This window comes from Amblyomma mixtum, chromosome 5 (genome assembly GCF_055824585.1).
Source record: "Amblyomma mixtum isolate Tamu chromosome 5, ASM5582458v1, whole genome shotgun sequence".
In the NCBI taxonomy this organism is placed as follows: domain Eukaryota; kingdom Metazoa; phylum Arthropoda; class Arachnida; order Ixodida; family Ixodidae; genus Amblyomma; species Amblyomma mixtum.
In genome coordinates this window covers 190,084,135-190,096,321 of record NC_143016.1, presented here as the reverse complement: position 1 = coordinate 190,096,321, position 12,187 = coordinate 190,084,135, and the positions used below count along the sequence as shown (strand labels likewise).

The 12,187-nt window shown below is 45.8% G+C and overlaps 1 protein-coding gene across 1 annotated transcript in view; it reads right to left on the bottom strand.

Moving 5' to 3' along the window:
- The window catches only part of LOC149345201 (4'-phosphopantetheine phosphatase), a 163,971-nt gene that overhangs the window by 54,026 nt on the left and 97,758 nt on the right, over positions 1–12,187 (bottom strand). Inside the window, exons 3-7 of the mRNA XM_089546510.1 lie at positions 10,100–10,365; positions 8,368–8,551; positions 5,736–5,828; positions 3,405–3,600; positions 2,332–2,516 (exon numbers count right to left, since the gene is read on the bottom strand). Coding sequence (XP_089402636.1) covers positions 2,332–2,516; positions 3,405–3,600; positions 5,736–5,828; positions 8,368–8,551; positions 10,100–10,365 — 924 coding nt within the window. The remainder of the gene's footprint in view (positions 1–2,331; positions 2,517–3,404; positions 3,601–5,735; positions 5,829–8,367; positions 8,552–10,099; positions 10,366–12,187) is intronic.

Here is a 12,187-nt window from a genome sequence, read left to right as displayed (position 1 = left end):
CCAAAAATTGACAGTAGCGATTGTAGCGCCACATAAGCTTGGGATAAAAAATGAGAACCACTTCAAGACCCTTGAGATGTGCCATATAGCAGCAACAATTCCTTCGAATTTGATAGCTCTTGAGAAAGTCGAAGGCTCTCGACTGGATGACTGGACGGCCATTGACATGGCATGGCGCGTGAGAAGAGTATAAGAGCAGAACGCAATAGCGCCACCAGGTCCCGTTCACATCGCCTACTCAATTGCCCAATTCCTAATTAGCATACTCATAAATACTAATGTACGCATCAGTACACAAAGACGCTTCATGAAGTCAAAGACCACAATGCATTCACTAGGTCCACCTTTATTCAGCTTGAACCAAAGAGCCTTCATGGCCTATGTGTCACGTGCTCGTCTTGTAATCCAAAGGTCCTGGGCTAGATTCCCACTGAAAGCCACGTTCACCCAATTGTTTTTTCAAGCTCAATTTTATTAATTATACGCTTCCAACAGGATTTCTCGCTCACAACCAATGATGCAGACGACGCCAACAACACCGGCTTTCTGCGACACAGGACCCTTAACACTACTATCACGTTAGTACAAATTGAGACTGCTACTGCATGCTGCCATGCCTTTGTGAAGGTAGAGTAGTGGAACTACCAGCCTTATCAGCAACATTTTTACTCTTAATAGAGAGTTTTAGTATAGCGTTAGCATGATAGCGGACCTAAGAGAAATTACGTTAGCATGCCGCAAGCAACTCATCCCCACAGAAAGTTTCAGTATAGCATTCTGGAAATGTTTAATGCGATCTGCTTAACATGGAGGCGAAAGATCCTTCTAAATGGTCGCCACTCCCGCTAACTTGTCAAAATAGAATATTTCAGAGCCATTTAAGCCAATTATTACACCAGCGCTTATTTTCGCCAGCAAAATGGCCCTAAAATTGAAATAAAGTGAAATAAAAATGCACAACAGTGGCGCCATCTGGTCAAGACAATGTTAACTACAAGCAAGAATATTTTCCATCACGCGGCATCTAATATTCAAAAAATATTTGTAAAGTTAATATAAATAATTGTGACGCATCATTTAAGTACGTAAAACACCGCGACAAAGCTTGAAATCTATTTTTGTTTCATTCCAGACGTTTGTTTACGTTCCGGGCAGTTGCAGACGGTAGCAGTGATGCTTGAGGTCCCATTAGGCTTTTGCGCTCCTGAATCGAGAGCGTATCTCAAAAACTGGGCTGAATTGCAGCTTAAATTTTGTCATCGAAGTAAGGTAAGTCATAGCGAAAAGCAAGAACACCAGTAGTTGCCGGTAAACATGCCGCTTGGAAGGACACCGCCATGTTTTCACGCTAAGGGCGCAAAAGCCGCAACTGCGCAATGGTAAATGCTGAAAATTGCGTGCGCACACTAACGCTATTTCCCCATTAGCGTTCTGTGCATGCGCGCTCTGGACCCGCTATTCCGCTATGCACACAGTTACGCAAAGCCCGCAATACTAAAACTCTCTAATGTGTCACGCTTCTGGCCTCTGCGCTACATGTTCAGAGATCCGAGGCACCAGAGCAACATCGCAACAAGGTGCCACCTAAGCTATTTCTGGTGCTTCAATTGGTAGGTGTACCGTGATCTCTATAATTACCTATACAGCACACGGAGAAAACACAATAATTACCTATACAGCACATTGAGAAAACACAACCCATGTTTCAGTAATGGCAATTTGTTAAGGGTTCATCCAAAAAACATAACAAGTGGTATTCTGCAGTAGGAGTGAATAAGCAAACTTTGAGGCAAAGTTCAAAAGTTTACAGTGGCAGTGTTTGGGCTAGTTGAGTGTGTATTAAGGACCATAAAAGTGCGTATTTTATGCCGACGATGACACCAGCTTTTTCTGTGACACGGGGCCCTTAACGCTATCGCGTTAAAATTTTGGGGGGTAAAACCAACTGCAGATCACTTCTGTCCAGTCATCAGGCAACAATATATAAAAGTTTGAAATAAATTTAAGAGGCCGACCAGCCACCCTTTGCTTGATCTTGCGTGAAACCACCCCTGCAAAATATTCATGCTTACATTCACATCAGCAGCATGATACACATGTGTTTTTGTGTACGGAAAACTGAACTTCACAAAGGATTTGGCATATTCAAATGCTGAAAAGCCACTGCCCTGTTCGTAACTGCAGCCAAGAGAGAAATCGACCAGCAGAAGCTCCACGCACACAACTGATGCAAAACGATGAGTTCAAGATGAGGCGGACGTGGGGTTTTACTGAGAACTGCCTCTTCCTTTTGCTCTTTTTTTGGTTGGTGTGGCATGTAAAGCAGCCCACCTTGCTCCAGTAGTTGATGGCGAAGGAGATGGTATGCATGCTGAGCGGGTGGCCCCGCAGGAAGTAGCCCCCGAAGTAGACCCGGTCCAGGCCGTGCATGAGGGCGTACAGGCTGGCAATCTGGCCAATGTCATTGCTGATCATGAACAGCAGGCTGCGCGCTATGTCCTTCTCGCAGAACTCCCCTGCAATCGTGTCACTGCCACTGTTCACGTTTCACCACAAGGCTCCACTGCTTTCTGCCCCATTCCCCAGGAAGGTACAAACAAAGAGGTACTACATGCTGCACAAGAAGTGAAAGGAATAAAGGCCTAGAAAGTAAATGAAGTACAGTTCTGGGAGCAAAGTACAGTAATTGCAAACAATTTCATTTTCACCCATCATCAGCATACTCTGCTATACCTGCAAGGCATTACCAGGCTTTAAATAAGGACGGGGAATTACATAGTAGTAATAGCAATAAACTTTATCTTGTAGGCTTACACCTTGTAACAACTGCATTCAATGAAAAAAAAAAAAAATTTGATATCACAGTTTGACTTTTGCTCACATGACAAAAATGCTTACTGAATGCTGCCATGAGTGACTGTATGGTGGCCAGATACCTCCTCAGCGGAGGTGTGACGCCAGTGGTTAATTAGTGGAAGAACAAGGCACAGGGAACCAATGGCAAAATGAAACAAAACAGGTCGCGAAACAAGCATAACAACAGCTGAAACTCGAGTGAGACCATCCTTTCCACGCTCCCTTGCAATGGCCAAAGACAAAGCAGTAATTCCGGAATACCGCCTCAGATACAGCACTCACAACGACCTATAGCCCGCTTAGCCCTCGGATATTGGCTTGGTATAATTGCAAGCCCTATGATGGGCCCAAACACTGTTGCAAACTACGATAACGTGAAATTGAAACCATGCCGTTAGATACTCCAGTTGGTGCGCTGCATCATATGTGGCGCAGTATGTAAAGTATGCATGAAGGCTTTCTAATTACACTTTTTTCTTTGCATTTTTACTACAGTGCAGCCTCCCCTCCAAAGTGGTCAACAACTGACAGTGCGTGTGTGCACGCACTTGTCGAGTCCTCTTCCTCCTTGCCACCCGTGCCACCACCGCAGCCTGTGTGCCGCACTGTCTTGCCAAAAGAGCAGGCAATGAGGTCGCTCGTCAGGCCCACCGCCTCGTAGTTGCCACCGTAGATGTCCTTGACGAGCATGTCCACCGTGCGGTGGTCGCCCTGCTCCGCCAGCTCCAGCAGCTCGTCAAAGCTCTGTCAAAGCATGTGTGCAGAGACGGCATGGTTGGAGGACGCCCTGCACCACCCGCCTATCAACTACAGAGGAGACTGAAGTGGCACGTCCCTGAAGGCCACCACCGTACACAGCTTTCCAATGGCACTAAAGGCACGACAAGCTTTTTAAGCACTCGCTTATGGTAATGAAAGAGATCGGCACTTAAGAAGAAGAAAGGCAGAACGAAACAGGTCAGCACCAGCAACTAATTCCTGAGCACAAACTGCGATGTCGTGAGAAGCAACAGTGAAAAGAAGAAAGAATTAGTTTATTTATTTATTTATTTACTTATTCATTCACCTACGAACAGCACATGACTTCTAAGACAGGTGGCACGATAAGGGCTGAACACTGAAGATGTTATGAGAATGAGACAGCAATAAAGTACATTAACAACAGCGTGCAGGAGTCAAGATCATATTGCAAACAGGGTTCAATACAAGGTACTGCTGCGACGACACTGTAGTGACCCCATCCGAAGACAGGAGCCTACCTATGTAATGACAACATGCTATTCCAGCCACAGTGCACATGTATATCGCAACACAAAAATATGCTTGATCAAGAACCAAAGCCCTTCCGGGTTAACCAATGAAGCAGAAATGCACAGGAGTTAAATTAGTATGGTGCTCTGGTATCACACAATGCTGTCACGTTGAGCTACAGTATATATAGTGAAGGGTTTTAATGAATATTTGTGTCACACCTGTCAGCAGATCAGCGACTATTTTACCCAAACATGACTTCACCATAGACGTCCATCTTGATGAAGGTGAAGACCTACCACACTTCAACTGGTGCGGATCTAGCTGGCCTTTTGGCTGCAGCTGGGTTAATCAGCCAAGAACATCCACACGAATAATCAATTTTCACTGATTCGGCGTTCGGCCAGCAGCCGAACGCTGTAACCACTGAGTCACCGCGGCGGGGCTTTTCTTCTAGTTTTACCTACCTCATCTCTTGAGCAGTTACATCTATGCATTTCTGTTACTCCAATTCTTCCGCTCACTTTGTTTATCAACAATGCCAAAGTTTATACCTTAAACATAGATTACGTTGCTTACCAAGATGTTGCAAAAGTCCCACTCTTTACTGTAAACCCTTTGGCCCAATCAGAATGGCATTTTTCAATATATGGACCCTATGAAAAGTTCCGCTACTAGAAAAATTTAAGAGCTCTGCTGGTCATGACGTTACTCACCAACCAGCACGGTACGCTTGACCTGATATGTTATGCCAACAACACCAATGCTGCACGAAACAGTAAACGTTGCGTTAACAGCTGTTGCTGTACACAAGGCACGCAGCCTAACATGGATGAGGCGGTCAAGGCCAGAAATGCTACAAGGTCCTAATGTGTGGTGCTAAATTGAAGTCCATCCTAGACAAAGCATGTGTGCCGTAGTCATTAGTGTTTCTTACTATTACCTAGAGGGAAAGCTGGCGGCACTGCACTTCAGCCACCATGGGCGCTCAAAGCATTATGGGACGGTGAGCTACTTGTTGCGGGACAGTCGTATTTTTTCGGGAACACGGAGTGGCACTACTAAGATGTTTCATTGCGAAAACGCTGTTCGTGTGTGCGCAGACGACTTTGGCGCGAATGCAGTGTGCAAATGCCACAGTAGAAAAAACGGAACAGCACACGACGCCAATAAAAGGTTTCTTTTTTATGAAATGCCATTAAAAAACTTTTCAAAATGTTTAAGCAACAATATTTTTTTTTAAAACATATTTCCTTTTAAAAGTGCACCTGTTAAGTACGAAATATTAGTTTTTGTAGTGTTCGATATTTGGCCAATATGAGAGCTAGCCACCTCTTATTTTCAGGAAACTTTGCATTTACATGCTTTTCTGCTCATTTGTTGCAATCATTAGACAAGATATTGAATGTTAGGACACTCTTAATTATCGGACAGCTTTATTTTCGCATTATTTTTTGGCCAAAAGTTGCAGTTCTGCAGTCGGTAGCTCACCAGCCCATGATGCTTTGAGCGCCCATGGTGGCTGAAGTGGTCTCGAGGGGCCTCCATGCAAACTCCCATAGAAGGGTCGCCAGCTTTCCCTCTGGGTAATAGTAAGAAACTCTATAGCCGCAGTAGTAGCTTCTCACCTTCGCCTTAGTCATGAGTGAGCCGAGACCCCAGAAGGTGCCGCCACCGGTTGCCGACCCACCAATACGCTCGTACTTGTCATCGGACTCGACCTGAGCAGGAGGAACACCACCATGCAGCCAGACAGGCAGATTACCTTCTCACGTGGTCACCAAGGGCAGAGAGCATGCACGCATAAGAAGACTGAAGGTTTATTTCCGCAACTAGGTGTTGCGAGGACAGCCAGGGAAAAAGCTGTATAGACAGCTTCAGAGGCCCTGGCTTCCTCTTACAGTGCAGCATTGACGGCAGCGGAGTACGGCATCAAACAAAATGTAAGGAGAAAAATCACGTATGCTCGGTACAGAGAACGAGACATGTATGTTAATATGCAGTGCATTGTGCTTGTAAAGGAAAAAAAACTGCATTGGATCAAAGAGCCTATAAAGGCAAAGACGGGGAGGAGAAAATAAAGGACAGCAAAATTGACAGGTGCACTCAAAATGGTAATAGCAAGAAAAAAAACTACACGAACATTTGGGGCAGTTCTTTCAGAGAAATATTGGAGACATCGAGATTCTTGTGGCAGCACAACTGGCTCAGAAGTGTCGGTAAGGTATGCTGCAACATTTGTTTGCCATGGAACAATGCGAACAGCCAACAGAAGGCGACAAACAGTGAACCACGACTTCAAAGCTCTCACAGAACACTTTAGCTTCCATAAAGACATGCGCAGACGCTGAAAATTATGGTATCTCTATGAAAAAAATCTGTTCCACAGCAGAATGTGGGGTGCTACCTTCAAGCGGTCTCAGTACACCAGACCTGAGGTATGCTATGTGGCCTTAAGCCAATAGGGATCTCGAAGCCCTGTCAGAAAGCATCTGGCCCAGGATGACTATGCCCAATTTTTGGAACAAAATATGCACTCGAAAGTGTGTCAAGAGTAAGAGGAACGTACATCCTAAACGGCAGCGGCGGTGTGAAACTTCCACCCTTTGGAAGGCACCAACCTCCCTTCACCAAATGGCGTGGACCGTATGAAGCTGACCCTCAGCAAAGGGTTGACGGAAGCCCACGACAGAGATCTGGGGATCGTAAGCTTTCTCAATGAGTCACTCCACCTCGCATACCAGTGAGGTGACCAAATGCCCTTTTCCAAGCATTTTCACCCCAGAAGAGCCCAGCCAAAGGCCAGGGGAAATCTTGTATCCATAAAGAAAAAAAGGGCCACAAGTGGGCTTTACTGCATGAAGAGGATTTAAGTTGTTTGATGACAGAATGAATCCCTGACCCACCAATGGAACAGTTTTGGTTCAAGACCATTTTCCCAAGCATCTGAACCCAGAAAACCCAAGAACCAGGCCGGGGGCAATTTGGCACCTGTCAGAAAGCCAGTGGGTACCTGGCGGCACTGGGGATCGAACTCAGCACCTGCCAAATGTGAGGTGGATGCTCTACCACAATGCCACCATTTTCTTCTTGCTTGTTTCTTCGTCTGTGTCGCAAATATACAGTTCACCTTGGTGCAAAAGATCTCCTGGAGAAATTATTTATAGAGACAATGATTCTGAAAGGCATCACTGAATCCTAACATCAGTCTATTTTCCCTCATGACCATCCAGCGGGAAACACAGCTCTTATGCTTACGCCCATTAAATTGCGCTGGAGCTCAATCCTTAGCGTCGCTAGGTACCAGTTATCCAATGAGAGCCCTGGTCTCATGCCCACCAGCTCTGGCATTAAAATAAATATTTTACACCACCTCGTGAGTGCCAGAAATATGTTAGCCTCGAAACTTGTTGGCCAACACTCCCAGCAACATTAAAATCAAATCGTCGCATCCACTCCCTCATACTCACACGTCCACTCCTTACGCTGACATTTTGAGTGCAGTCTGAGCCTGCCCACCTATTATGCCATCATTAGCTGTGGTTAGACAAAAAGGAAACAGAATTTCAAGAAAAAAAACCTTTCAAGGATTATGCGTACGCCGTGAAGAGCATATCCTTAGCTGTGTCTTGGAGTGGTCTGCAATTTGCACTGAAAATGGATTACAACACAAAGCACTTAGTTGTTATCTCACTGCAATTTACAACTATCCCAACTTAATGAGTGCAATGAAGCTTTGTAGTGGTACAACATTACTCTACAGGACTAACATGCTCAAATACACAATTCATTTTTGAAACAGCGCAACAAAGACGGGACGTGGAAACTGAGGGGTAAAGACAAACAGGCGCTGACTAACAACTGGGTTTATTGAAAAAAACACACAAATATGTAGACAGAGTTAGGAAAGATTAATCGCCACCATAGTCAACTCATGCCACATGTGACGCCAGATACCCAATCTCCCCTTCGGAAAGGGCGACCGATGGGCAACTAATACACGTTGCGCCCTTCTCACGTATAAGAAAAGCTTCAATAACTTCTCGCGTCATCTTATCACTATGGCGGCTGTTTGTCTTTACCCCTCAGTTTCCACGCCCCGTCTTTGTTGCGCTGTTTCAAAAATGAATATGTACCAACTTGCCCAAATTTCTGCTTTACTCAAATACACAACTCACATCACGACCCATCAGTTCGGAGTACCTTGCTGAGGTAATTAAACATCACCATAAGCCACACAAGGCACGTGGAAACACGCACCTTCATGATGCTGACCCCAGAGCCGATGTTGACCAGCAGGTAGGGAAAGACACTGGGGTCGGCATTGTTGAACTTGTACTCGGGGTTCCCGTGCCGCTGGTACTCAAACACCTCGTCCGTGATGTTCTTGAGCAGAAAGTTGCAGCCGCTTATGAGGCACTCCAGCTCATCCTCCATGTCCACACTACAGGGCAGTGGCAGAGGGTCAGGGCAAAGCTGAATTTTTTGCCAGTGGGTAGTACGCACTGACAGAGAGGCATCGCACAGAAACACAGGACAAGAGGAAGGAAGGACAGGAAAAGCACCAACTGGCCCCTTACAAAAATTTATTTAAACAGTTTGTAGACTGTCCGCAGACTTCTGTCAATAAAGTCTACAAGCAATTCCTATAGACAATACAAATAGTACAGATAAACTACAGATTTACGGCCATATGCTTCTAGTAGATTCGTCCCTCTAGACCAGGGGTTCTCAAACTTTTTTGCTTGGAGGAACCGCAAAAGCCTTCAATAAGTTCCAGGGAACCCCTGTGTTCCGCGGAAGCCAGTTTGAGAACCCCTGCTCTAGACTATGAATAGGCAAAAGAAAATAATATCTATAGGAAGCAAGTGAGTCTATAAGAAGTCTGTAGAAAGTCTATAGACCATTTTTATTTGGGGGAGATGAAGGTTTTATTTCAGAAACATACTCAAGACTTTCTATCTCTATGTAGCCTTGCACACTCATCCATTTTCGAGGCTTCCTCCCACCAACCATTTGGCCAACCCACACAACCAATGTCTTTGGGCATCCACGTCTGTTTATCAGCTACTGTGCAGTGTAGCCCCTTATGTAACATGCCTGCACAACTTCTTTCTTATCCTGATAAAGATAACCACAACAGAGAAAGTTAAATTATGTGCACAAGGGGATCACCTATGCTCCATTCACAACCCCTTTCCATGCCTAACCGTGTGCAAAGGTTCCTCCAAGAACGTCAGCGAATCACTTTCATGGCTATAATATATAGGCGTAAACATAGGACTCTTAGAAAAACCACAATTGTGTATTTGAAAGCAACTGGAAGCTCCAACTGGAATTTCCGAATGGAATGCATTGTCAAGTGGAAGGTCCAATTGGTTCCAAATATAGAAATTTTCCACTTGGAAGCCACTATCTAAACTGGGATCTGCATATTGCTCTCTATTGACACACAATGGCGAACTACATAGATTTTTATGAAAAGGCTGCAAGTCATCACTCGCATCATCACCATGGGCGTGATGAAATGAAATACCTTCGCTCAACAGGCCAATGCCACTGGCTCCAGCAGGAATGGAGTCTCACGAATGAAGTACACAAGTAGGAGCAAAAGTTAAATTCGTTCTGTGGAAATATACTGAGCTTATGTTAATTCCTTCTGCATGATGCAGGCATTGTTGGTTTGGCTTCACTTCCCTGAAAGCGTGCACTTCTCATAATTTCAGTTCCCCTGTAAAAATGTTAGCGCAAAGCAGAATGTTTCCCTGTAGTCCTGGGAGAAATCGCAACTGGTTCCAATTTGAAACAATCGATTTTTGGACACCACTGGAACCAGCTGCAACCAACTGGATGTGGAAATAATTGACTCCAATTGGTTTCAAACCCAATTGATTCCAATGGGGTCCAAAAATCAACTAGTTCCAATAGGAATTCCCAGTGTTTTTTTCCCGACTGGGTCGTAAATGCACAAACTCGCGCATGGGCCACCTGCCTGAGCCCCAGCGTAGTGGCGATGAGCTGCCGGTGTCGGAAGGCTCCCCCTCCGGTGAGCTTGACGCTTCCGCCCAGCCTGGGCGGGCTGCCGTCGCGCAGCAGTTCCTCCTGCACGAAGCGCAGCCACGCCTCGATGTGGCGCGTCTCGAACTTGACGAAGTGCAGCCGCCCGGTCTCCACCTCGCGCTCCCACGCCGCCACGTCCGCCAGGTGAGGCTGCTGCTCGGAGCAGCTGCCGCCGTGGTCGCCACTGCAGCCACCATTCTGCGCGCAGTGGTGCAGCACGCAGAATAACGCATACACTACCGCCAAACATCTGTGCACCAGCACCTGAATGCTTCTGAGAAGCCACACATGCTCATTGTAGCATGCTCATTGTAGCTCATTGTAGCCATCTCGTTTGTTGGCCGTGAAGATTCAGCAATGGAGCGAGGTTCGGGAGGTTTGAAGACGCTCTTTCAACTGGTTTTTTAATGGTCACAGAAAACTTAGCTTGGCCAAACTAAGTTGGCCAAACTAAGTTTTCAGTAAGTTAAGTTTTCTGTGACCATTAAAAGATCAGTTGAAAGAGCGTCTTCAAACCTCCCGAACCTCGCTCCACTGCTGAATCTTCACGGCCAACAAACGAGATGGCGCCACCGGCGCGATCGCCGACAGAACAGCTTGATTTCCTTCGTCGTCGCCGCAGACGATGTGAATATCCGACTTATTCTGTTCGAATCAGGTAAGTACCCGAAGCAAACGTGGTATAAAACAATTCTGCCGACCAAATGCCACTTCTCTGCGAAATTTCAGCTCAAACAATGCGCCCGTTTACCTGGGAGAAGCATTCTACCGCGCGCGTTTATTTGCGCAACATGCGATATATGCTGCTGAGAGCGCTAACTGCAATCGCCAGCGCTTGCTAGTTTCACAGTTTTGGAAAGCGAGCCGCACATGCTCTTTGTGCTGCTGATACTGAAAAATTTTAGGTACTCGATATACATTTGCATAAGCTATGACAGTTAAGATACCAAAAAAGCCAACAGTCACTGAAACCAAGGAACACGGAGATGTTTACTTTGTTTGCTTGTAGTGTTAATCAATGCTAAATTCATGATGCAAATATATTATGGCTGAAAGATAATGATTAGAAAACAGAAGAAAAACAACCAGATGCCAATTTCGCGTCTGGTGCTCTATATACGAACTATGGCAACGGCTGTCCGGTCTTCTGGTTTGTTGTTTTGTTAGCGGCTATTTATTGTTACGAAAAAATTGGCAGTGGCTTAGCTCTGGTTAAGCCTGGATACACAAGCCAAAAGCTGCAGTCATGTTTTGTTTTGACGTCATGGCTGTCACAGTTTGCGCACAATGCACTGGGAGCACCACGATAACGGTGTAGGCAAGCGCGTTATATAGCCCTCCTTCCGCATGCGTAGTAACTGCACGCGGCTGCAAGTAGCGTCATACGAGGAAGCCGAGCGCACGCCGATGCACACTCGGTAAACACGCGCAGAGCGCGCGAACGACAGCGGCTTCAAAATAAAAATAAATATGGAAGGAACAGATGCTGCTAGCCGCGGCATCTGCCATCGAAGCCTGAAGCACCTGAGCTGCGGCTAGCGGGAATAAAAAACAGGGAGAGGGAAAGAAAGGGGAAAGGGATAGTAAGAAAGGTTTGGTTTAGGTTTAACGTCCCAAAGCGACTCAGGCTATGTGAGACGCCGCTCCGGAAATTTCGACAACATGGGGTTCTTTAGAGGCATTTATGTTTTGCATGCAGCCTAACCGCACTTTACCTCGGATGGAAAGATGAATGGAAGGTAGGAGCGTCCCCTTTGAAACAGGGTGCAGCTTTTTTGTTGTTGTTTTATTTTGTTAACTGCGTTGCAAATTGTCATTAAAATTCACCATTTTCTTTTAAAAGTGGTTACAATCGAAGTGTGATGATGTGAGGATGCGGCGCAAAACTTTTGGTGCCGATCGGGTCATTAGATAATTAATTAGAGCGAAAAAAGTGAGCAAAAGCGGGCGTGGTCGGCCCGGGAATGGCGCGAAATTTGAATCGACGGAAGGGCGGTGCCACGTGACACACCATGTGATG